This window comes from Symphalangus syndactylus, chromosome 7 (assembly GCF_028878055.3).
Source record: "Symphalangus syndactylus isolate Jambi chromosome 7, NHGRI_mSymSyn1-v2.1_pri, whole genome shotgun sequence".
Lineage (NCBI taxonomy): Eukaryota > Metazoa > Chordata > Mammalia > Primates > Hylobatidae > Symphalangus > Symphalangus syndactylus.
Window position 1 is genome coordinate 121,934,931 of NC_072429.2, and position 26,889 is coordinate 121,961,819.

The 26,889-nt window shown below is 37.3% G+C and overlaps 1 protein-coding gene across 21 annotated transcripts in view; it reads left to right on the forward strand.

The window, feature by feature from the left end:
• The window catches only part of TBC1D31 (TBC1 domain family member 31), a 97,059-nt gene that overhangs the window by 17,994 nt on the left and 52,176 nt on the right, over window positions 1-26,889 (forward strand). For 16 of the 21 annotated variants that reach the window (XM_055287158.2, XM_055287156.2, XM_055287154.2 and 13 more), the window contains exons 5-10: window positions 5,569-5,720; window positions 9,214-9,373; window positions 13,065-13,265; window positions 17,336-17,512; window positions 21,295-21,374; window positions 21,452-21,598. In XM_055287158.2, coding sequence (XP_055143133.1) covers window positions 5,569-5,720; window positions 9,214-9,373; window positions 13,065-13,265; window positions 17,336-17,512; window positions 21,295-21,374; window positions 21,452-21,598 — 917 coding nt within the window. Of the gene's footprint in view, window positions 1-5,568; window positions 5,721-9,213; window positions 9,374-13,064; window positions 13,266-17,335; window positions 17,513-21,294; window positions 21,375-21,451; window positions 21,599-26,889 lie in introns of those variants that run through there. The other 5 variants (XM_063643533.1, XM_063643537.1, XM_063643540.1 and 2 more) reach the window with 2 other exon arrangements.

Genomic DNA, 26,889 nt, shown 5'->3' on the forward strand with positions numbered 1-26,889 from the left:
TAATCTCAGCTACTGGGGAGGCTGAGGCAGGAGAATCACTTGAACCTGGGAAACAGAGGTTGCAGTGAGCCGAGATTGCACCATTGCACTCCAGCCTGGGCAACAGAACGCAACTTTGTCTCAAAAAATTAAATAAAATAAAATATAAAATAAAATAAAAAACACTAAAGTCTAAGTTATCAGCAAATTTTTTTAAAGGGCCAGTAAATGTTTTTGACTTTGCAGTTCAAGAGCAAAATTATATAACCATTCAGAATGTAACCATTTAAAGCCAGGTACCCAGCTACTCTGGAAGCTGAGGTGGGAGAATCTTCTGAGCCCCAGAATTCAAGACCAAGATGGGCAACACAGTGAGACCCATCTCAAAAAGAAAAAAAAAAGTGACCATTCTTAGCTCCTGGGCTGTGCAAAGACTAGAGATGGGCCAGGTGATGACCACTTCAGTTGTAAACAGGAAATAACTGTAACCTTCATATTAAAGTAAAACGTTAGTTTTTTTAAAAGTTTTTTTCCCATGACGCAGCCCTCAAGAGAGCCTGAGAACATGTGCCCCTAAAAACATTAATTCTTATCAAATTCTTACTAAACTCATATTTTTATTACAGATTCTGATTCTATATTTTAAATAGAACTTTTATTTATTTGTTTTTTTTTTTTTTTTTTTTTTGAGACGGAGTCTCGCTGTCGCCCTATTTATTTGTTTTGATGACACATGTGACCCTTCAGTAACTTGCTTTGGGTCTTTTGTTATGGATTTCATTTTTGATGGCTCTTTTAATCTAACACAGTCTTCTACTTTTTTTCTCATGACATTAATTTTCTGGAGAGATCAGACCAGTTATCTCAGAAAATGCCCCACATTCTGGAGTTGTTTTTTCTGTTTCATCATTATTGTTTAACTTCTCTGTCTTTCACCTGCATTTTCTGTAAACTAGACATTAAGTCTAAAGGCTTGAGTAGATTCATGTTAAACATTTTTGACAAGTTATTTATCTTATGTGTAGGAAAAAATAGTAAACAATACAGGTTGAAGATTCCCAATTTGAAAATCTGAAATCCAAAATGCTCCAAACTTTGAAACTTTTTGAGTGCCAACATAATACTCAAATATCAAGCTCAAAGGAAATGCTCATTGGAGCATTTAAGATTTCAGATTTTCAGATTAGGGATACTCAGTTGGTAAGTATAATGCAAATATTCCAAAGTCCAAAAAAATCCAAAACATTTCTGGTTCCAAGCATTTTGCATAAGGAGTACTCAGCCATAGTACCTCCCTCAGGGTTGGTTTCAGCATTGAGTGTGATAATCTATGCAAAGTTAGCACAGTGCTGGTTGTATAGTAAGTGCTTAGTAAAATTGCATCTGTTGCTGTTGTTACAATCAAGCTTATGATAGGATTATCTCAGTGCAATTAGACAATTTGCTTAAGCGGTAGGGTGCCAGGCACATGGGCTCACACCTGTAATCCCAACACTTTAAGAGGCAGGCTGATGCTTGAGCCCAGGAGTTTGAGACCAGCCTGGGCAACATGGCTAAACCTGTCTCTACAAAAAATAGCGTGGTGTGCTGGCGTGTGCCTGTAGTCCCAGTTAAGAGGCTGAGGCATAAGAATCGCTTGAACCCAGGAGGTGGATGTTGCAGTGAGCCAAGATCACACCACTGTGCTGCAGCCTGGGCGACAGAGTGAGCTCCTGTCTCAAAAAAACAAAACTATGGAGTAACTGTTATTTATTTTTTAGCTACATTAACAATTCAGAAACCCAAAAGTACTTAAATAACTCAGCGGCAAAATGCGATCTGACCTCAATTCATTTGGCAGCAAAATCTGAACTGAATTGACATGAGGCTGAAGTATTAATATATTTGAGTATGGGGCATTGCCCCAGGTCTCCTAAAGTTCTACATAATGTTATAGAATATACATCATACTACCTATCTAAAATTGGAAATCTGCATTCTGAAACACATCCGGCCCCAAGGGTTTCAGAAAAGGAACTATGGAACTTTGATTTCAGACTGTTTTTAAGGAACCTACCACTCTAACCTCTTTCCGCTGATTTTTGTAAGCAGTAATAGTAGTAATTATTAGTAATAGTAATAGATACCTGTTGTTCAGTATGTTCCATGAACCTTCATTTTAAATATTTTAAAGCTTTAATCCTAAAGGGTGGATATTATTATCCCCGTTTTACAAGAAGGGAAACCAAAGTTCAGAAATATTAAGTACTTTGTCCAGAAATATTAAGTAATTTGTTCAGTATCACATAGTTTAGGAGAGAATTGCAGTTGGAATTCAAACCTGTCTTTATCTAAAGCCTTACTGCTTCTCAGGTAAACCAGTTATACCTCTTCAAATTAGTACATTTTTATTCTTTTGTTGATGCTTGAAGGTAAGATATTCAGCTCATTAGTTAGGGATTTTGGAATCCCCGGGATTTGTGATTACTGTGGTTCAGTAGGTATCAGAAAAGGCTTTGTGATGGATACCACAAAACATCTAATAAAGAGTGTTTTGCTGAACTTAATTCAGCCTGTGTACCCAGGACACTCACTAAATTTCTGCCAAATAATACATTTGACCTTAACTTGCTAATATTAGTATCCTAAACTCTTTAAACCTTGAAAAAGGGCTGGGCACCGTGGCTCACCCCTGTAATCCCAGCACTTTGGGAGGCCAAGGCAGGCGGATCATTTGAGGTCAGGAGTTCTAGACCAGCCTGACCAACATAGTGAAACCCCATCTCTACTAAAATATACCAAAAATTAGCTGAGCGTGTTGGCACGTGCCGTAGTCCCAGCTGCTTGGGAGGCTGAGGCACGAGGATCGTTTGGGAGGTTGTAGTGAGCCAAGATCGTGCCACTGCACTCCAGCCTGGGTGACAGAGGGAAGACTCTGTCTCAAAATAAATAGATAGATAGATAGATAGATAGATAGATAGATAGATAGATAGATAAAATAAACCTTGAAAAGAGTTCATCTACCTCCTAAAACTGAATTGGAAAGCTTAGGATTTTTGTGTCCTACAAGGAAAAACTACAGCTCCGTCCTTGAACCTAACCCCCCAAAAAGTATACTTTGTTAATGTTTTGAAGTTTTTCCTAAGGTTTTTATGTTTCTCAAGAGATGACACTATCTAAATAATAATGACATGCTTCATTAGGAACAATTTTATAATCATTAAAATATGGCAATTAAAATCACAAATCTAGTAATGAATAATCATGTAGGCAATAATCTATCACAGTTATTCTGCTAAAATAGCAGTTGATGCTCATTAACTTTTAAGCTTCTGCTTTTCCCAGTAGGAATAAACTTTATTACTTTTCCAGAAAAATGACTGCTAATTATAATAATAATTTTCTTAAGTCACTTTTTGACATCAGTTTTGAAACAGTGTTTTAATGTATTCATTATAGATTATAGAAATCTGTAAGGCCTTCATATTATAAATCTTCCTAACAGTGAATCTGATAGCAAAAGATCTACCACAGATTGTCTTTAGCAAAGTGAGCCAAGGAAGAAGTGAGGAGCTTGAACAGGCCCTTGCCTGATCTGTCAGTATCTGATGTAGTTGAGTTCGTATTTTTTATTGTCTTATTGGCATTAATCCTGAGTAGATTATTTTTGCTAACCAGTATGTTCTCTAGTGCATTATGTATGTGTGTGTGTTGTACAGATGACACACAAAATTATATTCGAGGCCACTGAAACTTTTGTGAGAAAATATTGGTTAATTTCCGTTAATAATTTTGCATTAACAAAAGGAAGCATTGTTTATGCTTATGTGATAGAAAAATGAAAATTAGGAGAATAAAGTGATGACATTTTCAACTTTGCTATCAGTTTCACTCAGTTGTCCATTACATGAACTGAATCTGTAATAAGATAGGATTATATATGCATTTGCACCTTTTTACTCTTATAAAAAAATGGCTTAACACTTACTTATCTTGAAACACTTTGCCCAGTATTCCCAAAGGACTTTTTTTTCTTGAGATAGAGTTTCACTCTTGTCACCCAGGCTGGAGTGCAGTGGCGCAATCTCAGCTCATTGCAACCTCCACCCTCCGGGTTCAAGTGATTCTCATGCCTCAGCCTCTTAAGTAGCTGGGATTACAGGCGTCTGTCACCACACCTGGCTAATTTTTGTATTTTTAGTAGAGATGGGGTTTCACCACATTGGCCAGGCTGGTCTCAAACTCTTGACCTCAGGTGATCCGCCCACCTCAGGCTCCCAAAGTGCTGGGATTATGGATTACAGGTGTGAGCCACTGCGCCAAGCCAGGACTAACTTTTAAAAGCAAACTGACTAATTTGGGAAGATATATATTTTAAGGCTGTTGACACATATTGTATAGTATCTTTAACTAATTTTTACTCCCAGCAGCAGTGTATGACAGTGCCTTTTTTTACTATATATATAGTATATATAGAACTATATACTAATATAAACACTATATACTAATATAAACACTATATTAAATACTACTGATAGATGTTTAAAAGATATCAAATGTTGGTGAAAGTATAGGGAAAAGGCACTGTCATACACTGCCGCTGGGAGTAATATATACATACACCCCATTTTGTGGGAGTAATATATATATACACACACCCCATTTTGTGTATGCATATATGCGCTTTCTTTTTGAAGACAGAGTCTTGCTCTGTCACCCAGGCTGGAATGCAGTGGTGCAATCTTGACTTACTGCAACCTCTGCCTCCCAGGTTCAAGGGATTCTTCTGCCTCAGCCTCCTGAGTAGCTGGGACTACAGGCACACGCCCGGCTAATTTTTTTTTTTTTTTTTTGAGACGAAGGCTCACTTCTTCACCCAGGCTAAAGTGCAGTGGCAGGGTCTTGGCTCACTGCAACCTCCACCTCCCGGGTTCAAACAATTCTCCTGTCTCAGCCTCCCAAGTAGTGGGGACTACAGATGCCTGCCACCATGCCTGAGTAATTTATGTATTTTTAGTAGAGATGAGGTTTCACCTTGTTGGTCAGGCTAGTCTTGAACTCCTGACCTCAGGTGATCCACCCGCCTTGGCCTCCCAAAGTGCTGGGATTACAGGTGTGAGTCAACACGCCCAGCCTAATTTTTGTATCTTTTTATAGAGATAGGGTTTCACCATGTTGGCCAGGCTGGTCTCGAACTCATGTCCTCAAGTGATCTGCCCGCTTCGGCCTCCCAAAATGCTGGGATTACAGGGGTGAGCCACCACACCTGACCAATGTGCTTTATTTTTAAAGTAAAATTGATACTCAAAATTGTATCTTGTTTTCATTCAACTCTTTAATAATATTAGGTGAAATTTTTTAAACTGTCGTTTAGAATTTTGTGACTTGCCTAGTCATTATAGCGTACCTAGTTTTCGTTTGAAGGGTTTTTTTTTAGTTAATAATAATTTATGAAATAATCAGTATTACTCTTTGTCATATATTAGAAATGTATTTTTCTCCAGCTTAAGAATATTTTAATAAAGAAAAATAGACTATTTGTATAATTTTAAATTTAAAGAGTACTATGTGAACCTTATGTGAAAACTAACTTTCTCTATTCCTCCTTAGGTTTTCTTTCTACCATTAAGTAATACCATCCTCAGCTGTTTTAAAGATAATTCCATTTTTGCCTGGGAATGTGACACACTTTTTTGCAAATATCAATTGCCAGCTCCACCTGAAAGCTCTAGTATATTATACAAAGTGTTTGCTGTGACCAGGTAATGTGCATTTTAAGACACTAGGAATATTTAAGAAATTTAATTTCTGGTAAAAAATTACAAATTTTCATTTAGTTTTTATTCAGTATCTTTTTGTCATATTAGAAAAAGTTACCTTCAAATTTAGATATGATCTGCTGACTTTTTTTATTTTGCAAAATATCAAATATACACAAAAATAGAAAAATACATGAACCCCTAAGAATTTCTTCTTTTTTTTTTTTTTTTTGTGTTGTTTTATTTATACCAGCCGTTGCTCCATCAGAACCACTAAATATTTCCATAAGCTACAATAATCATCAACAAATGGCCCTTTTTTTTTTTTTTTTAATGGAGTCTCGCTATGTTGCCCAGGCTGGAGTGTAGTGGTACGATCTCGGCTCACTGCAACCTCTGTCTCCCGGGTTCACACGATTCTCCTGCCTCAGCCTCCTGAGTAGGTGGGATTATAGGCACGCGCCACCACACCAGCTAATTTTTGTTATTTTTAGTAGAGACAGGGTTTCACCATGTTAGTCAGGCTGGTCTCGAACTCCTGACCTTGTGATCTGCCCACCTCGGCCTCCCTGAGTGCTGGGATTACAGGCATGAGCCACTGTGCCTGGCCATTTCTAGTTTTATCAATAACTTCACCTACTTCTCCAGTGCATTGTTTGAAGCAGAACCTAAGCATATCATTTTATCCATAAATATTTCAGTTTATCTCTGAAAGATAAGGACCCTTTTGGAAATATAACCATGGTATTATCACATTTATTTATTTATTTATTTATTTATTTTTGAGATGAAGTCTCATTCTTGTCCCCCAGGCTGGAGTGCAATGGCACAATCTCAGCTCACTGCAACCTCTGCGTCCCAGCTTCAAGCAATTCTTCTGCCTCAGCCTCCCAAGTAGCTGGGATTACAGGTGCCTGCCACCACGCCTGGCTAATTTTTGTATTTTTAGTAGAGACGGAGTTTCACCATGTTGGCCAGGCTGGTCTCGAACTTCTGACCTCAGGTGATCCGCCCGCCTTGGCCTCCCAAAATGCTGGGTTTACAGGTGTGAGCCACTGCGCCCGACCTATTATCACACTTTTTTAAGATTAATAAGAATGTCTTAATATTGTCATATATCTAGTTATTGTTCAAACATCCTTGATTTGTCTAATAACTGGCTTTTATGATTTATTTGTTTGAATAAGAAGGAAAACAAGGTTCACAGATTGTATTTTGTGGATATATTCGTCTTTTTTTTCCTTATAGTTTATTCATTAAATAACTGGTCATTTCTCCTCTAGAGTTTTCTATATTCTGGATTTTGCTCTTGTTTTCATGTGGTATTGTTTAATATGATCCTCTGTTATCTGTATTTTTCCTGTATACTGGTTATACCTGTATTTTCTAAAAACTGGAGGCTTGATCTGATTTAAGGACGAGAAGACATTATAGGTGGTTTGTGTAATTTCGTCAGGAACAACATAGAACAGTTTTCTTTTGTGATGTCAGTAGCCATTAGTGATCATTCCCTAGATCCAGTACTGCCTTAGAAGTTAGCAAAATGCTGCTGTTCTAATTCTCTCATTTCTTCTTTACTTATTAGTTAATAACCTTCTATAGAAAGAAACTTCCTCTCATCAACCCCTTGGTTAATTTGATGTACAGTTGTAAAGGAAAGACAGGATAAATGCTTAATTTTCCCTTCTTTTTTCTTAAACTAGCTTTCGAAGTAATGAAGTGGTTTATTGTCATCTTTCAAAAGTGGCCAATGAAGTTTTTTGTCTTCAATCTTTGTAAACTTACAGGCTTAGAGTAGTTGACATGTTCTAATACATTGCAGCTGTCATTCTTAGAGATGTTCCAGTTCTCTCATCTTTGACTAATAGGATCCTGTTTTTGCTGGCTTTGGCATCCTTTTACTACAACTCCAGTTGCCTGTGATAGCTTTCATGCTTTCTGGTATGACAAGATGTTCCAAGCTTATCTTGTACAATCCCTGCCCTAACCTTGGAATTAGCCATTTCCCTAAAGAGTCTGGGTTCTTTTTTGGGAAATGGTAATTCAAGACCCTAATCTGGATGCTAGGGGTTCTCATTTTGACTGGGCCGATCATTGTTTCTAGTCAGGGGAAAGAGTTACGAAATAATTGTTAATTGCTCTCTTTTCTCACCCTGTTCTTCTAAGTCATCAGTAAATCCCATCAACTCAACCAAACTATATATCAAATTGGTCAATTTGTTTTTATTCATTGCTGTGGGTATTACCCTAATCCAAGCTACCCTAGCCTCTTTTAGACTACTATAATAGCCTTCTTATTTGTTCTCCCTGTTTTCAGTCTCATTTCCTATAGTCATTCTCTGCACAGCAGATAAAGTGGTTTTTATAAATCAGTAAGTCAGATCATGTCACTTTCCTATTTAACCACTTAGAGTAAAATCCAACCCCCCACCCCTCATTTCTCCCGAGGCCTTCTGTCATCTGGCCTAGGCCTCCCTCGCTTCATTTCATTTCCTTCCTTAGTCTGCTCTAGCCACATCCGAGTATAGCAGTGTACTTTCATATGGCAATGCACTTGAGTATGACCTCTTACTTACTTTTCGTTATATACTAACCTTACTGCTTTTTCAGCACTTTTGTACCAGCCAGTCTGGAATACTGATCAGGATAGAATTCTTCCTCCAAATCATCCAATGACTGGCCTATTTGTGTCATTCAGGTAGCAGATCTTCCTCCTTTCCCAGCTTTCATCACTTTATTTTATAGTTCTATATAGAACTTATCACCCGCTGAGATCAAGTTCATTTATTTGTTTGTTTGCCTCCTCTAGACCGAAAGTCCTGTAAGAGCAGGATTACTTGACTTGTGCAGCCTTAACTGACTGTGTCCCTGGCTTCTGAGACCATACCTGGCTTATAGCAGACACTTTGAACATAACCATAGTATTATCACACTTTTTAAAAATTAATAAGTCCTTTACAAGTTCTTGTTGAATGAATGAGCAACAGCCTTGCAAGTCAAAACAACTTACTCTTTTTGTACCTTATTAAGGTAGCTTTCTTTGAGCAGGAAAAAAGTTTGGGCTGTTTTGTTTTTTTCATATAGCCATGTACCACCAATTCTATATAGCTGTATGTGAAATATAGAAAGTTGGATAGTGATAAGTGACTTTGAGATTATGCTATAAAATATAAGTGTTATATAAAAAACCCACAATCAGGTCATTAAACAAATGTTTGGTAAACTGGTGCCTTAGCACAGTAGGTAAAAAAATATATACTATAAACCTGAGCTGTCCATGCAAGTGTTTGAATTAATACAAATTAAATAAAATTAAAAAATAAGGTCCTCATTAACATTAGCCACATTTCAAGTGCTTGGTAATCACATGGGACTAGTGTGACCGTACTGGATAGCATAGACACAGCACATTTCTGTCATCATAGAAAGTTCTGTCGGACAGTGCTGCTACAAACAATTGAACCCGTTTTTCTTTCTCACTTTTTTGTTTATATAGAGATGGCCGAATCCTGGCTGCTGGAGGCAAGTCAAATCATCTTCATTTGTGGTGCTTGGAAGCTAGGCAGCTCTTTAGAATTATCCAGATGCCCACTAAAGTTCGAGCCATTCGCCATCTAGAATTTCTTCCTGATAGTTTTGATGCTGGTTCTAATCAGGTTAGTAACATAAATGTAGGGCACTGTACTTTTTGAGAAAGAACACATCCATCTCTGAACTATATTAGCTCTTATTTATTTAACTTACACCGTGGCCGTTACAAGAGTTTGAAATTACAAATATGTTATTTTTGTGAAGAGTCTAGAATTGAAAAAAATTTCAAAATCTTGTATTCTTTATACTATTGACAATTTGCTCTTTTTATAAAATCAACATACTGTAAATTTATATTGTACTTTCTGGTTTGCAGTGTGCTTCAGCATGCTATCTTTCATTTGATCCTTACTTCTTTGGCATAGGCAGGAAAGATATTCTCCCCATTTTACAGATTATAACACTAACAACAAGAAACATTGACTCGTCAACATTCCTGTTAATTGTAAGGATTAAAGATTGGACTAGAACTAAAATGTTTTCATTGTGTTGTTATTTTATTTACCCTAACTGGTTGCTCACTCCTGTGAGACATGTTTTTATTGGTATCTTTCCTTAGTTTACAAAGGGCTTCTTTGCCCATCCCCCTTCGCTTATTCCTTTTTAAGAGTTTAGTTCTGTCAAACCTTAACTTTCTTATTTCAAATAGACTGTCATGGATCTTGTATTTTAACAGATTAGACATATGTTTTACATATATCTAATAACTTTCTATGATGACAGAAATGTGCTGTGGCTATGCTATCCAGTATGGTCACACTAGTCCCATGTGATTACCAAGCACTTGAAATGTGGCCAATGTTAATGAGGACCTTATTTTTTAATTTTATTTAATTTGTATTAGTTCAAATACTTGCATGGATAGCTCAGGTTTATAGTATATATTTTTTTACCTACTGTGCTAAGGCACCAGTTTACCAAACATTTGTTTAATGACCTGATTGTGGGTTTTTTACATAGCACTTATATTTTATAGCATAATCTCAAAGTCACTTATCACTATCCAACTTTCTATATACATACATACATATGCATGTATGTATATATCGTGTCCATTTTACTTACGTTTTTGATTAGGTAATATATTCACATGGTTGAAAACATAAAACAGCATACAGTAGGAAGTCTGTCATGCCTTTCTACCATTTGTCTAGTTGTTCACCTCCCCCCATATCCACTGTTATTATATATAGTGTTATGTTTTTCCCATTATTTTATACAGCCTTGCACCTTCTATTCTTCCATTTTTGTTGTTGTTTTGAGATGGAGTCTAGCTCTGTCTCCCAGGCTGGAGTGCAGTGGTGCAATCTCGGCTCACTGCAACCTCCGCCTCCCAGGCTCAAGTGATTCTCCTGCCTCAGCCTCCCAAGAAGCTGGGACTACAGGCATGAACCACCATGCCCAGCTAATTTTTGTATGTTTAGTAGAGACAGGGTTTCACCATATTGGCCAGGCTAGTCTCAAACTCCTGACCTCAAGTGATCCACCCACCTCAGCCTCCCAAAGTGCTGGGATTATAGGCGTGAGCCACTGTCCCCAGTCTACCTTTTATTCTTAAATTGGAAATTGTTCTGTATCAGTGCAGAACTTCTTTTTCACAACTGCATAGTGTTGCAGTTTATTTTTTAAACCAGTCTTCTATTGGCAGTTAACCTATTTTTAGTCGTTTTCTGTTACAAATAATGCTCACTGAATGACATTTCGCAAGAGTCATTTCACACATCCTCTTTGTAGGATTAAGTCCCAGAGTCAAAATAGTGGCATAAGGGTTATGTGCATCTGTAATTTGGGTAGATCTTCCAGTTGACTTCCAGAGGAGTTGCATCAACTGCAGATGAGGGGCTTTGTTTCCTACAAGCCAACCAACAGGACAACTTTATAGAGTGTCACCTCCAAACTGCCTTTTACCGTCTTTTGTATGATAAGTGACATCAGCATTTCAAGCAATCACATGGTGGCATCACTTACCAGCCACTGCCACTGGGAAGAGAACCTGCACTTAGACAAGGCAGCATGGGGGTTTTTTGCTTAAACTTTTTTATTACATGTTTTTTTTGTTTTGTTTTGGTTATTGGTTTTTGGTTTTGAGATGGAGCCTCACTCTGTCACCCAGGCTGGAGTGCAGTGGCACGATCTCGGCTCACTGCGAGCTCCGCCTCCTGGGTTCACGCCATTCTCCTGCCTCAGCCTCCCGAGTAGCTGGGACTACAGGCGCCCGCCACCACACCCGGCTAATTTTTTGTATTTTTTAGTAGAGACGGGGTTTCACTGTGTTAGCCAGGATGGTCTTGATCTCCTGACCTCGTGATCCACCCGTGTCTGCCTCCCGAAGTGCTGGGATTACAGGTGTGAGCCACTGTGCCTGGCCTTTATTACATGTTTTTAATTTTTGAAATTATGAGTTAAAATTTAAACTTTTCTCTCCCCTTAAAAGACTAGCTTCCCTTCTACCCCTCTACTACCCTTGCAACTCACAAACTCTCCATTCTCCAAATGTTACTTAAAATATTTGCTGAAAACAGGCAGACAGTGGGGAGCCTCAGTGGGAGTGACAGGTTTGTGTGGGGGCAGCAGGGCTGATGTTAGCTTTAATTAGCTATGGAAAGAGTACAGGAAGGCAAACCCTCCACACTCCTTGTTTCTGATAGCCAGTGTGGAGGCAAAAGTTAGGAACTGTCTGTCTTAGTCTGTTTTGTGCTGCTGTATTGGAATACCACAGACTGGGTAATTTATAAACAATATAAGTTTATTTCTCACAGTTCTGGAGGCTGGGAAGTCCAAGATCTAGAAGTTGGCATGTTTTGAAGGCCTTTGTTCTCTGTCATAATATAGTAGAAGGCCTCATATAGGTGAGAAAGGGAGGGAGGAATGAGAGGGGACAAAAGGGAGCCAAACTCATCCTTTTATACCAAACCCACTCCCACAATAACAGCATTAATCTTTTCATGAGGGCAGAGCCCTCATGCCCTAATCACCTCTCATTAGGCCCTAGCTGCCAACACTGTTGCATTGAGCAAGTTTTCAATATTTGCTGTTGGATAGACACATTCAAATTATATCATTGTCTAATCCTCTCTGTCCCCTGTGTATGTCGTCAGTGGGCATGATCTGCCTGTGGGAAGGGAAGATTCTTAGGGTACCTTTCCATAGTCTACCATGATAGGTTCCCTGCTGATTCTGATTAGAGCCAGGGCATAATCAACATGAGCCATAAGTTGTGATTTTAAAACATATAATACCAGGCCAGGTGCAGTGGCTCATGCCTGTAATCCCAGCACTTTGGGAGGCCGAGGCAGGCAGATCACCTGACATCAGGAGTTCGAGAGCAGCCTGGCCAACATGGTGAAACGCCATCCCTACTAAAAATACAAAAATTAGCCAGGCGTGGTGACACACGCCTATAATCCCAGCTACTCAGCAGGGTGAGGCTGGAGAATTGCTTGAACCCAGGAGGCAGAGGTCGCAGTGAGTGGAGATCACGCCACTGCATTCCAGCCTGGGCAACAAGAATAAAACTCCGTCTCAAAACAATAATAATAATAATAATAATAAAATAAAACATATAATGTCTCTCTGAGAATAGAATTTCCTCTGGGTGTCTCCCTCAAAATATATATATTTATACATACACACACACACACATATACACACACGTACATAAACAAACGTTGCATACATGTAAAGACGTGTATATAGTATGACTTTCAGACATTGACTATCACATATTTTTAGGAATTTGTATTTTTTCTCTCTTAGGTGCTTGGAGTACTAAGTCAAGATGGTATTATGAGATTTATCAATATACAGACTTGTAAACTTCTCTTTGAGATTGGGAGCCTTGATGAAGGAATTAGCTCATCAGCAATTAGCCCACATGGACGGTACATTGCATCTATTATGGAAAATGGAAGTCTAAACATATATTCAGTTCAGGCTTTAACACAAGAAATAAATAAGGTATGTATGATGAAGTAATCAACATCAGCTTTTTATAAACACTTACATATTATATCATCAAGAATAAAATCTTCATGCCACTATTTCTAACTTACCTGGAACTTATCCATTTTTCTGGATATATTTTGTTGCTCTTACTCCCAAAGCCACATCTCTGGCCTTGATTTCTCACATATGCTCCATTCTTAAATTGCTGCCTTCCTGAGGGACATCTCCGTTTGATGTCTCTCATTTAGGTGTTACTCATTATCTCCTTCCCAAAACAGTTCTTCAGTCCTACTTTCTTCAATTCTCTCTCATGTTTTCTTCCCATCTCATAAGCTAGAAACCTTGAAGCTCTATGACTTCCTATGCCTTTATTTTCTAAATCCAGTCAATACTAAGTCATATAACTTGTTTGGTTTTTTTTTGTTTGTTTTTGGTTTTTTTTGAGATGGAGTTTTGCTCTTATTGCCCAGGCTGGAGTGCAATGGTGCGATCTTGGCTCATTGCAACCTCTGCCTCCCAGGTTCAAGCGATTCTCCTGCCTCAGCCTCCTGAGTAGCTGGGATTACAGGCACATGCCACCACGCCCAGCTAATTTTTGTATTTTTAGTAAAGATGGGGATTCACCATGTTGGTCAGGCTGGTCTCAAACTCCTGACCTCATGATCCGCCCGCCTTGGCTTCCCAAAGTGCTGGGATTACAGGTGTGAGCCACTGCGCCCAGCCCAACTTCTTAAATTTGAAATATCTATAAATGTGCTGTCTGTTCTCCACCTCCATAATTGCTATCCTTGTATTGGTCTTCATTAACTACTCTGGACTAATGGTAATTTAAAGAAATATCTTAAACTCAGAGCCCTCAGTGCTTGCCCTGCCCATCCTTCCATCTTCTAAAATAATTCATCATCATTTCTTAACTAATGCTACTTTAGTGGCTTCCTTCCTTCGCCTGTTGAATTAAGTCCAGACTCTTCTGCCTGGCTCTCTGTGTTCTCTCTAATCTTGTCTACCTGTCTAACTTATTTCCTCGAACTTACAGCTTCCCTCGTTATCCCCATAGACACCATCCTTATTTCTGCATCTATTATCCACACCATCCATTTCACTAAAATGCATGCCTCACTTCTCTTCTCTGGTTATCTAAAATTCCTCCGGCTAACCAGTCATATTGTCCTGTGTCTTCCAGTCTGGAATTGCACCTTGGTAGCTCTAACAGAGACTTTGATGATCACCTGATTTAACTCTTTCATTTTACACAGGAAGAAGTTCATGTTCAAAATTAATCACACAGCGAGTAACTAGCAGTTCTGGGTGTTCCAATTCTTCCAAGATCACTTGAGATTGGGTGCATTTGGAGTGGCGTTTGCCACCTTTTTTTATTCTAAAAAAAAGTTTGTGCCTCCTCCTTTTTGTTTTCTTTATCTTTTAAAAAATTATACAAGTAGTTAGTGTCTTATTGCAGAAAAAAATAAGAATATACAGAATAGCAAATAGGCAAATACAAATCACTGAAAGTCTTACCATTCTCAGATGATTCTGATTTATACGTTCCCAATTTCTTTTCTATGTGTGTAAATATATATAGTCACTCCTCATTATTTGTGCATTCTATACATGAGAATTCACCTACTCACTAAAATTTATTTGTAACTTCAAAATTAATAGTTGCAGTGCTTTCATGGTCATTCAGGGACATGCACAGAGCAGTGAAAATTTGAGTCACCAGACACCCTTGTTCCCAGCTGAAGTCAAACAAGGCAACACTCTGTCCTCTTGTTTCAGCTCTCATAGTGTAAACAAGTATCCTCTTTGTGGTCTACTTAATACCATTTTTTTTTTTTGCATTTTGAAGCTTTTTGTTAAGATTTTACTGCTTAAAGTGGTCCCCAAGTGTAGCGCTGAAGCGCTATTTATTGTTTCTAAACACAGGAAGGCTGTGGCTTACCTTACAGAGAAAATACGTGTGTTAGATAAACTCATTTAGGAATGAGTTATAGTGCTAAGCTGTGAGTTCAATGATAAGGAATCAGCAATATGTATTAAATAAGATGTCTTTAAACAAAAACACACATATATGTATTGATTGATTAATGAGGCTCTCAGGAACCTGACTCCGTGTTTCCCCTAGGAGCAGTGTTTTAGTATTCACTAATTGAGTGTTCATGGTGACTTTATAGAACCACTGCAAATGGTGAGAATTAACTATCCATATATGTTTGTGTGTGTGCGTGCGCACGTGTGTGTATGCATACTTGTCTCTAAACATACGGGATTATACTATGCTGCTCTTTTGCTCTTTATATCATTATATATACTATATAAATATATTTTTACATTATAATATGTGCTATATATTAGTAAATTTTTTGAAATGTATTAATATCTGTTCTTAGTGAGAGTTTTCAGCCTCTGAATAGTCAGTTTCACAGTACTAGCTAAACCTTCTTTTCTTTTTTTTTTTTTGAGATGGAGTCTTACTCTGTCGCCCAGGCTGGAGTGCAATGGTGTGATCTCGGCTCACTGCAGCCTCTGCCTCCTGGGTTCAAACAATTCTCCTTCCTCAGCCTCCCTAGTAGCTGGGATTACAGGCGCATGCCACCACGCCCGGCTAATTTTTGTATTTTTAGTAGAGATGGTGTTTCACCATGTTGGCCAGGCTGCTCTTGAACTCCTGACCTTGGTGATCCACCCACCTTGGCCTCCCAAAGTGCTGGGATTACAGGCATGAGCCACCGCATCTGGCCTTGCCAAACCTTAATAGAGGCAAGCAGAGATCTGAGAAAAACTGTGGTAAAAATGAGTCATTTAGTTCCTTTCTGCTTGTTATCTGTTGAGCAAATTGAGATCACATAAATAGAAAAGCTAGCTTTGAAGTAGAATGATCTTTTTTATTTTTTGGAAACATTCCCAGTACCATCAGTGTCTTTATGGCTGTTCCAGGCTACATTAATGTTCAGCTCTATATTCTCTATAAATCATAACTCACCTTTGTCCCATTTTTACCAGTTTTATTTTCTTGTCATTGGAGAATTTCTGGTATTGTGGTAATAGAGTAAATGAATTCTTACATGTTGAAGGTTTAACACTACAAATGTATGTCAAGTCAGGTCATATCTCAGGTTCTTTTTGGGAGGTGATACTTCATGGTAGAGGAAAGGCTCAAACAGGAAATTGTGACATTACAATGGAAATTTTAATAAAAATTTAGAAGAATGGATTGAAGTCAAAAAATAGTTTAAGGATATTAAAGATGAGTAATATTCAAAAGTCAGGCCACTATTAATCCCATCCCATAGATGAATTGAAGAATTGAATCACAAACTGTAAATGGTCATTGTATTTGAATTGTATTTAGAACTTAGAAAGCCTGAGTTACCTTATTTGCTCCTTTGAAGGAGGAAGATCTTTTGATTTCAAAGAGAATATTATTTATGGAGAAAATGTTCTAGTGAGTAATGTTACTTTAAGTAAATTGAAGTTGTTCAGATTTTTTTCCCTGTTTGATGAGCCCCATAAAAATGAAGGTATAAGTTCTAGGTCACATTGTCTGAACTGCTTAAGCTGTTGATACAGTAAGGAACTAATAGTGATCGCTAAGCAGATTAAAACATTTAACCAAGGGATAGAGGGGCAGAGATTCCATGCTTCTAGAAGAAAGTCATTTGGCAGTTTCCTCTGAGAAATTTCACTTGACCCCAAAGAATATTAGGATACTTCTGTCAGAATTCTAGAGGGCCATACCTCTAACTGTACCTTTTTTGCTGTAGATAATAATCACCATACTAACTTTACTATGTATGTGTAAACATGATTTGGTATTAAATGATTTAAGGCCAGCTTTCAAGGAATAATTATATTTATTGCTATTGTTAATCATGTATCTTTATTATGTTCTTCAAAAGGATTCAGCAGAAATTTGCTTCGATTTATTAGTCAAAGCAAATGTTCTTAATATTTTACTTAGGTTTTTTGCCTGAAGAATAATTCTATGGCATGTTATTAAAGCAAATTTTGAAAATCATATATTAACAGGCCTATCTTCCAAGGATATCCATTAGAATATATATATTTATTTTTCCATTTAGCCGCCTCCACCTTTAGTGAAAGTTATTGAAGATTTGCCCAAGAATAAACTGAGTTCCAGTGATCTTAAGAGGAAAGTAACATCAGGAAGAGTACAGCAGCCAGCAAAATCTAGAGAAAGCAAAATACAAACTAGAATATTAAAACAAGACCTGACTGGTGATTTTGAAAGTAAAAAGGTAAGAATATTTGGTAATTAAACTTTATTTGTCATGACTCTGCTGTAGACAAGTCTTGTGATTTCTAAGTCATCACCACTCTTCCCTCTCTTGGGAATTAAAGAAAGAGAATAAATGAAGAGAATAAAGTTGTAACCTAAATTACGCACAGGCTGGTCTCAATCTTGGCCTCAAGTGATCCTCCCACCTTGGCCTCTCAAAGTGCTGTGATTACAGGCATGAGCTGCCACACCCAGCCATATTACTTTGAGAAAGAAAGAAAATATAGCTATTAATAGAGAAGTTACATTATTTTCAAGGGATTTTAAAACTTTTTAATGACAAATATATACACACACATATGCAAAGTACACATTAAGTATAGAGCTTAGTGAACTTTCACAGAATGCACACACCATGTTACCAGCACCCAGATCAAAAACTGGCACATTACCATCAGCTTCTTGCTCCATTCCACGCTCTCTCTCCCTTACCCCCGCCCATCCCAGAATAACTACTCGACTGATACACTGTAGATTAACTTAGTAAATACTGTCAGTTTTCCTAAGTGGTTGATTGAACAGTAGTTGATTTACATTCCTACCAGCAGTATTTGAGAGTTCTAGTTGCTCCATATTCTCACTAATAATACCTGTTATTTTTCACATTGATTTTAATACAGTGTCCTTCCTTATCCGTGGTTTTACTTTCCATGGTTTTGTTTACATGTAATCAGCTGTGGTCCAAATATATTAAAAGGAAGATTTCAGAAATAAACACTTCATAAATTTCAAATTGCACACCGTTCTGAGCAGCATGATGAAATCTCCTGCCATCTTGCTCTGTTCCACCTGGCACATGAAGCATCATTTTGTCTAGCATAGTCACTCAGTAGCCTCTTGGTTATCAGATCTACTGTCACAGTATCACAGTGCTTGTGTTCCAGTAACCTTTATTTTACTTAAAAAACTTCTGTAGAGCACAAAAGTACTGATACTGACATATTGTCAGAATTGTGCTATTTTATTATAAGTTATGATTGTTAATCTATTGTTGTGCCTAATTTATAAATTAAACTTTATTATAGGTATGTATATATAGGGAAAAACATAATATATTTAGGGTTCAGTGTTATCTGAGGTTTCAGGCGTCCACTAGGGATCTTGCAACACAGAAGAGTGTCTAAAACAGATTACAGCTTAATGAAAAGTAATAAAAAGATTACATATGTATCCTGTGTCAGGTGGCTGCAAGACCATCCTTAGGTTTGGTGATTTATTAGGACTCAGCATGTAGTCATATTCATTGCTATAATATGTTAAAGTGAAAGGATGCAAAGCAAAATCAGCAAAGGGAAAAGACACATGGGGTAAAGTCCAGAAAAAACCAGGCACAAGCTTCCAGCAGTCTTCTCCCACTGGAATCACAGGACATCCTTGATTCCTCCATCAATGAATATGTGTGGCAATATGTGTGAAGTATTGTCTACCAGGGAAATTTATTAGAGACCTGGTGCCCAGGATTTTTACTAGAGGCTGGTTCTGTAGGTACCCTGTTTTAACAGGTTTCAAATTTCAGACTCCCAGAAGGAAGGCGGGCATTCAGCATAAACCACATTGTACAAACAGTTTAAGCACAATGAGCCACTCTTTATTGGTTCTGGGGGTGGTGAAAACTTTCCTGAAATTCAACTTCTAGACACCAGCCAAAGGCTGACCTTGCAAGTAAGCCTTCTAAGGGTAGCAGGCTCAGACCGGCTTGTGTTCACTTTTTTCTGCACATAGCCATTTCCACATGAAGAAATAGAGCATTACCGTAGCTTTGGAGCCCCTGCGTGCTTATCCCCCTCACATTTTTCTCCCTACCCCATATATATAACCATTGTCCTCATTTTTATGTTAATTATGCCCTTGATTTTCTTTATAGTATTATAACCTCTTCACGTAACTAAACAAAATATTATTTCTTTAAAGAAAAAACTGAATAGCAGACACAAGCCTAGCCTAGTTGTGTAAAGATTGGGCAATATTGCTCCTATTTAATGAATGCTTCAATGCAAAGATAAGCTGAATGGTATCTCTGAGATGTTCTGGCTTCAGAGTTTGCAGGACCTTTTTCTGGGAAAACTGGTGGGAATGGTCATGAGTAACTTCGGGAAGTAAAAGGCTCATCATGTCAGGGTATCTGGCAGCATTGTAGTGTGGATCAAATCTGGATATCCTACAGAAATATGTCAAGGAATAGAGCTGCTTCCAAGGAAACCATAGCCAGCTCTAAAAAGTAGGTCAAAGTAGAACACTTGGATGGGGTGAAGTGCAAGTCCTCAACTAATCTTTGCATTAGCACGTAGAAAGGAAAGAAGGAACTTTATCAGCTCATGGTCAAGACAAGGACAGATCAAACTGAGGCCAGACTCTCCAGGGCATCTTTTTCTTTGTTTAAAAAGAGGCTTCAATGGCAGCAGGTATCTTGATGACGAAGTCAGTCTTCCTGGATCATATTGCTCTCATTTGCTCTAGCTGCCCTCTATACCTTTAATGTGGCACTCAAGTATCTTCATTCACCATCATCTTGGGTTTTCCCTTTACCCTTCTCTTACACTGGACTACCTGTTTCTTGTAAAAAGAGCACTAAACTAAATCAGAAAGTCTGGCTTCGAGTCTTGAGCCAAGATTTAGCAGATTTGTGACCATAAGCAATTCACCAAACTTCTCTGATTTTCCCATTTTCTCAACTAAAGGAAGACATTTCATCTGTTTCATATAGTTGTTAGATCCAGTTGAGATAATATATTAAAACAGCTTTATAATCCTAAATTCTATAAAATATTTTTTATTAAGGTAAAAATTGACTTAAAAGTCTTAGATATAAGGGACTATCAGCAGGGGCTGATGTCTGTTAGGATAAAATGATGAACTCCCACATGTTTTTCTGCCAGACTTGTCCTTGATGCTTTAATGCTAGGAATTGCCTAGAATTTTAAGGAAAGAGAGAGATGGGGGAGGAGTGGTCAGAGTGGATTGCTCTTGATGCAGGAGTCCCAGATGACAGCTGATGGGCCTAATTCGGCTATTCAAGCTAAGAATGGTTTGTGCATTTTTAAGTGGTTATATATAAATATATAATTTTGATTTTTCTTCTTGGCCCACAAAACCTAAAATATTTACTAACTGGCCTGTATTAGTCCGTTTTCACACTGCTATAAAGAATACTACCTGAGACTGAGCAATTTATAAAGAAAGGAGAATTAATTGACTCACAGTTCCACATGGCTGTGGAGGCCTCTGGAAACTTACAATCATGGCAGAGGGTGAAGGGGAAGCGGGCACCTTCTTCACAAGGCAGCAGAAGGAGAGAGAGGAATAGGTGGAGGAGAGACTGTCAAACACTTAACAAAACCATCAGATCTCGTGAGAACTCACTATCATGAGAACAGCATGGGGAAACTACCCCCATGATCCAGTCACCTCCCACCAGGTCCCTCTTTCAACGCGTGGGGATTGTGGGGATTATAATTCAAGATGAGATTTGGGTGGGGACACAGAGCCAAACCATATCATAGCCCTTTACAGAAAGAGTTTGTCAAGCTCGTTTAGGGAAGGTACTATATCATGAACTTTATTGGCTATGTATATGCATACCCAAGAGAAGGAGAGAGGGGAGTGGGGAAAAGACCTATGATACACAAGTATGTCTTACTGTGTGTTGTTTTCTGAAGTTGGGAAGTCACTGTGGACTAGATTACCATTTGTCACCTTTTCAGTTTTAATGATCATTTATTAATATTATCTTTTTCTTTGTAGAATGAATTACCAGATGGATTAAACAAAAAGCGTTTACAAATCTTATTAAAAGGCTATGGTGAATATCCAACAAAATACAGGTACAATTTAAATTCTGTATGTTACATCAGTTTTGCTCAAAAAAAATTGGGGGGATTAAAATATATCTTTATTTCAGAATGTTCATTTGGCGCTCTCTGCTACAACTGCCTGAAAATCATACTGCTTTTAGTAGCCTCATAGATAAGGGGACTCATGTGGCATTTCTCAACCTTCAGAAGAAATACCCCATCAAAAGTAGGAAACTACTCAGAGTATTACAGAGGTATGTTCTGTATATTGCAGCAATGTGTATGAGACCTGCAAGGTTTTAAAATCTCCTGTTTATAAAATATTGTTTTGTCAGTTTGATTATCCTTATGTGATATGTTGGTTTAATTTTAAAAAGGTATATACACATATATTACATGTGAATATTAGTTTGTGTTGTGTTCTAGAAAATAGGACTCTTTCAGTTAATCTAAAAGAACATCCCAGCACTTTGGCAGGCCAAGGCGGGCAGATCAGCTGAAGTCAGGAGTTGGAGACCAGCCTGGCCATCATGGTGAAACCTATCTCTACTAAAAATACAAAAATTAGCTGGGTGTGGTAGCGGGCACCTGTAATCCCAGCTACTCGGGAGGCTGAGGCAGGGAGAATCAGTTGAACCTGGGAGGCAGAGGTTGCAATGAGCCGAGATCACGCCATTGCACTCCAGCCTGGGCGACAGGGCAAGACTCCGTCTCAAAAAAAAAAGAACAAAGAGGCATAGTGGAAAGAGCTTTGAATTTGAAGGCAAAAGACCTAGTTTTGAATTCTTATTCTACCACTTAATGGTTGTGATGTAGGACGTGTTATTTTACTTCTTAGCCTTAATTTTTATCTAAAGGTGGTAATAACACCAACATCATGAGACTATTGGGAAAATTAGATGAGAATCTCTTTTAGAATGCATATACTAGAGTCTATTCCTAGGAAGCATCCAGTGAAGTTAATAATAACAGTAGCTCATCCTTTAACATGCTTTTCATGTGTTAGGCACATTTAACTTATAGGTAAAGAAACCAAGGCATAGAGAGACTAGGAAATATGATCAAGTCACAGCAGTGATAGAGCTAAGATTAAGCCCAGGTTCCACAGCCAAAGACTTTTTTTTAAAATAATTTTTATTATGAAAAATTTCAAGCATGAATTAAAAATAATGTAACAAATATCCCCATGCCCATCACCCAGGTTCAACAATTGCCAACTCATAGCTAATCATGCTGGGTGAATATTCCCACTCACTCTACACCCCACATCCCAACATACACACACTCCCCCTGCTAAATATATACATATGTATCCCTAAAGGATAAGGACTCTTTTTCTTTAACATAAGTACACTACCATACTCACACACAAAAAAGAATTAATAACTCTTCATTATGTTCAAATATTCAATCAGTATTCCTCTGATTGTCTTAAAAAATTTTCTTATGTTAACTTGTTCAAATCAGGGTTCAAACAACATGTACACATTACATTTGGTTGATACCCCGCTGAGATTAATCTATAGACTCTGATACCTCTTTTTTTCTTACAATTTATTTGTTGGAAGAAACCAGGTCATTTAACCCATACAGCCCTCTATGTTCTGGATTTTGCTGATTTTATTTCATGGTATTGTTTAACATGTTTCTCTTTCTCCTGAATTTACTATAAACTGACAGAGCGAGGGGCTTGATCTGAGTCAAGGTTTTTATTTCCCCCCTTTGGTATTTGCTTCTTTGGCTTGCAAGAAAACTTCCTAGGTGGTTTTATGTACTTCTGTTAGGCGGATTATAATTAATACCTGCCTGTCTCTCTTTTGGTGATGTTGTTGTCCATTGATGATTATTGCCTAGATCCATTATTTCACCAGAGATTAGCAAAATAGTGATAATATAATTCTGTTCCTTCTCATTTTATAAACCGGGAAATTTCTCCAAAGAAAAAGTTCTTAGGATCAACTGTCTGGTTACCGGAAGATACAACCCATGTAGGAAAGGCAAGTTAAATGCTTGGTATCTTTTTTTTTAAAGCAGTTTTCAGAATAGTAAACTGATTACCTTGGAGCTCCCCAGAGTGATCAGTGTATTGATTATGAACTCAGATTGAACATATAGACCTTTTCAGTGCATAGAACCAGGAGTTCATACTAATATTTTCAGTTCAGATTTAAGATTACAAATTTGCATAACTGCTTTGATTTTATATTTGTATCTTTTTTCTTATGCTAAAAATCTTGATTTCTAACAGCATTGACATAATTCCTTATTTTCTTTAACACACATACACACACACACAGTCACACAATGGTTTTTAAGCTCCATACATGTATGCTGTATAATAAAAACTATACAACTATAAATAATAACAATGTGAATATTATGATTATTGAAAGCAGTCCAAAATATCTTTTACAGTTCTTTTTGTCCTTAGGTTATATCCCACTAGGCTTATATAATCAAATTATTGTTTTCTTTTTTTGTTTTTGTTTTTCGAGACAGGGCCTCGCTCTGTCACCCAGGCTGGAGTGCAATGGCATAATCATAGCTAACTGTAACCTCGAACTCCTGGGCTCAATCGATCCTCCCACCTTAGCCTCCCAAGTAGCTGCTACAGGTGTGCACCACCATGCCTGGCTAGTTTATTTTTTTTTTTTTTAAGTAGAGATGAAGTCTTACTATGTGGCCTGGGCTCATCTGGATCTCCTGGGTTCAAGTGATCTTTCTGCCTCTACCACCAATGTATTGGTATTAATGTATTGGTATTACAGGTGTGAGTCACCACACCCAGCCCAAATTATTGTTTTAAAATGACTTGAAATAACTCCTCTTCATATGATCATGCCACTAGCTCACTACACAGGTTAATTTGTTTCATTTGTTTTCAGTTTTTTTGAGAAAATTTTGTATTTTATTTAATTTGTTTTATACTTTTATACAACATTTACATGTTTTCTAAATCAAATCTACAAAATAAGGTACATTCAGAACAGGCTGACTTCTGTTTCCTTTGTCCTGTTACTTCTCCTCCCAGTAAGTCATCCTTTTAGCAAATATCTTATTTGTATTTACCTCCTTAGGTAAATGGTTGTATACTATTACACTTTTCTGTACTCTGCTTTTTAAATTTAACAACATATTCTGGATATCATTTTAAAGCAATGTACAGAAATATTCATCTTTTTTTTATAGCTGCATTATGCACCATGGTGCAAATGCACCATTATTTATTTGGCCTGTCCCTTATTAATGAAAATGTAGATTATTTTCAATCTTCTGCTGTCACAAGCATGCTGCATTAATTAGTTTGGCCCATTAGTCTTTTTCTATTAAGTGTATCTTTGGAGTAGATTCATAAATTTTAGATGCTGAGTCAAAGGGTAAATACATAATATACTGCCCTTTTCAATTAGAGAAAACATCAGATAACTTTGTTAAGAGATGACTTAGAGATGGGAATTTGCTTACTTTTTCTATTTGGTCTTCACACTTACTATGCTTCCTGTCTGTGTATAAGATAACATCACAGTTCAGACGTTTGTCAAAATACCAGTGTAGACCGTCAGTGCCTTGCCTTTGCTTTTTAGGTTCATATTCTAGGTTGAGAGCTGTAAATACCTTGGTTAGAAAGTGAAGTCTCTCATCACATGCCAAAGGAATTAAAAGAGGAGAGTACATTACTTCAAAAATGACGATTTTGTGCATTCTTCTGAAATAATAAATTTCCTGAGTTCAGAGGACAAGGTAGAAAACATTTTCTCCTTCTGTTGACCCCCTCACTGTAGGGAATGAAGAACTGATTTTATCAATAAGTAAAAGTTACTCAAGTAACTGTTTAAGGTATCTAAAATTTCTTATAATTTTTGCATATCCTAGGATTTTAGACTTTCTAAATTATGAATGCTTTTCTTGGGTACTTGTTGATGCTTCTTCCTTATCCCCAGTAGTACAACTTAAAAACAGAATATTTTAGGATTTTTTCACTCTTTCATTAAGTTCTGTTCACATTCACATTAAGAGCAAATGAATTTAATTATAATACTGCTCTGCTTTTTGGGAAAGAGTGAGGTAACACTTTTAATATCATAATATAAGCTATAAATTTGATTAAAAATTCAAATTATCAGAGAAATAATTTTGATGTTTTCTACCTAAATACAGTGTATACATGGGGACCTTCTTGAGATGTATTTTCCAAAAGATCTTCCTAAAGTGACAAGAGGTTGCTCATATCATTTGAAGTTTCTCATAAAATGTAATAAGGTGTTATGCTTTATACACTTATATGCCTACTAGTACATTTACAATTAAAATTACCATTGTAACTCTAATTCTGTGTATGTGTACTTTAAATTATAATCCTAGTTTAGTTAAAGCTTCACAGCAATTTTTTGTTTCTTAAATTTGTTTTTCTAAATTTTTAAATTTAAATTTTACATTTCTGTTTCTACTAAAATTCAAAATTGCAGCTTAAAAGGGAGGGATTATTCTACATTAAAAGAGATAGAGATTTAAGGGTGATAACCAAATTCAATGAGTGAGCCTTTTTTTTCTGCTACAAAAATGGATCAATGAGTGACTCTTGTTTAGACAACTGGGGAAATAATTTAGGTTATTTTATGTTTATTTGCTTTTCAGACAATATTATAATAAATACCCTCATAAATATCTTGTGTGAATATTTTTGTGTAGACTTCTAGAATTGAAACTACTAGGTCAAATCATTTTTTCTCTCTCTCTCAGAAAATTCTGCCAACCCTGAGAAATGCCAGTGTTACTGTGTTTTCACCGACACTGGATGTTATCAGTCTTTATTTGTTGTCAGTCTGAGAGTCAGTCAACATAGTCTTGCCTGATTATAAAACAATACTACAAAAAATCATTAATTTTATTTACATTACAGTGGTGTTGTGACTATATAAGAAAATCATCCCTCCCCCACTTTTTTAAAGAGTTATAGACTTCTGTATTAAAGAGCAAAGTGGCATGATGTCTGGGATTTGCTTTATAATAGTCTAGCCAAAAATTGAGGGGATATAGTCAATGAAAGAAGTATAATAAAACATGGATTTATTGTTGGAGCCAAGCGACAGGCTCATGGGGCGTGATTGTGCTTTCTAGTTTTATATATGTTTGGAATTTTTTGTGATACAGTTTTTTGTTGTTTTCTCTTTGTTTGTTTGTTTGTTTTTGTTGTTGTGTTGTTTTTGAGACAGAGTTTCCACTCTGCTGCCCAGGCTGAAGTGCAGTGGTGCCATCTTGGCTCACTGTAACCTGTGCCTCCCAGGTTCAGGTGATTCTCCTGCTTCAGCCTCCAGAGTAGCTGGGACTACAGGCACCCCCCACCACACCTGGCAGATTTTTTGTGTTTTTAATAGAGAAAGGGTTTCACCAAGTTTGCCAGGCTGGTCTGGAATTCCTGACCTCAGGTGATATGCTCACCTCGGCCTCCCAAAGTGCTGGGATTACAGGTGTGAGTCACTGCGCCCGGCCTGTGATACAGTATTTTTAAAAGTAACTTTAAAGTATTCATTTTAAATGATAAAAA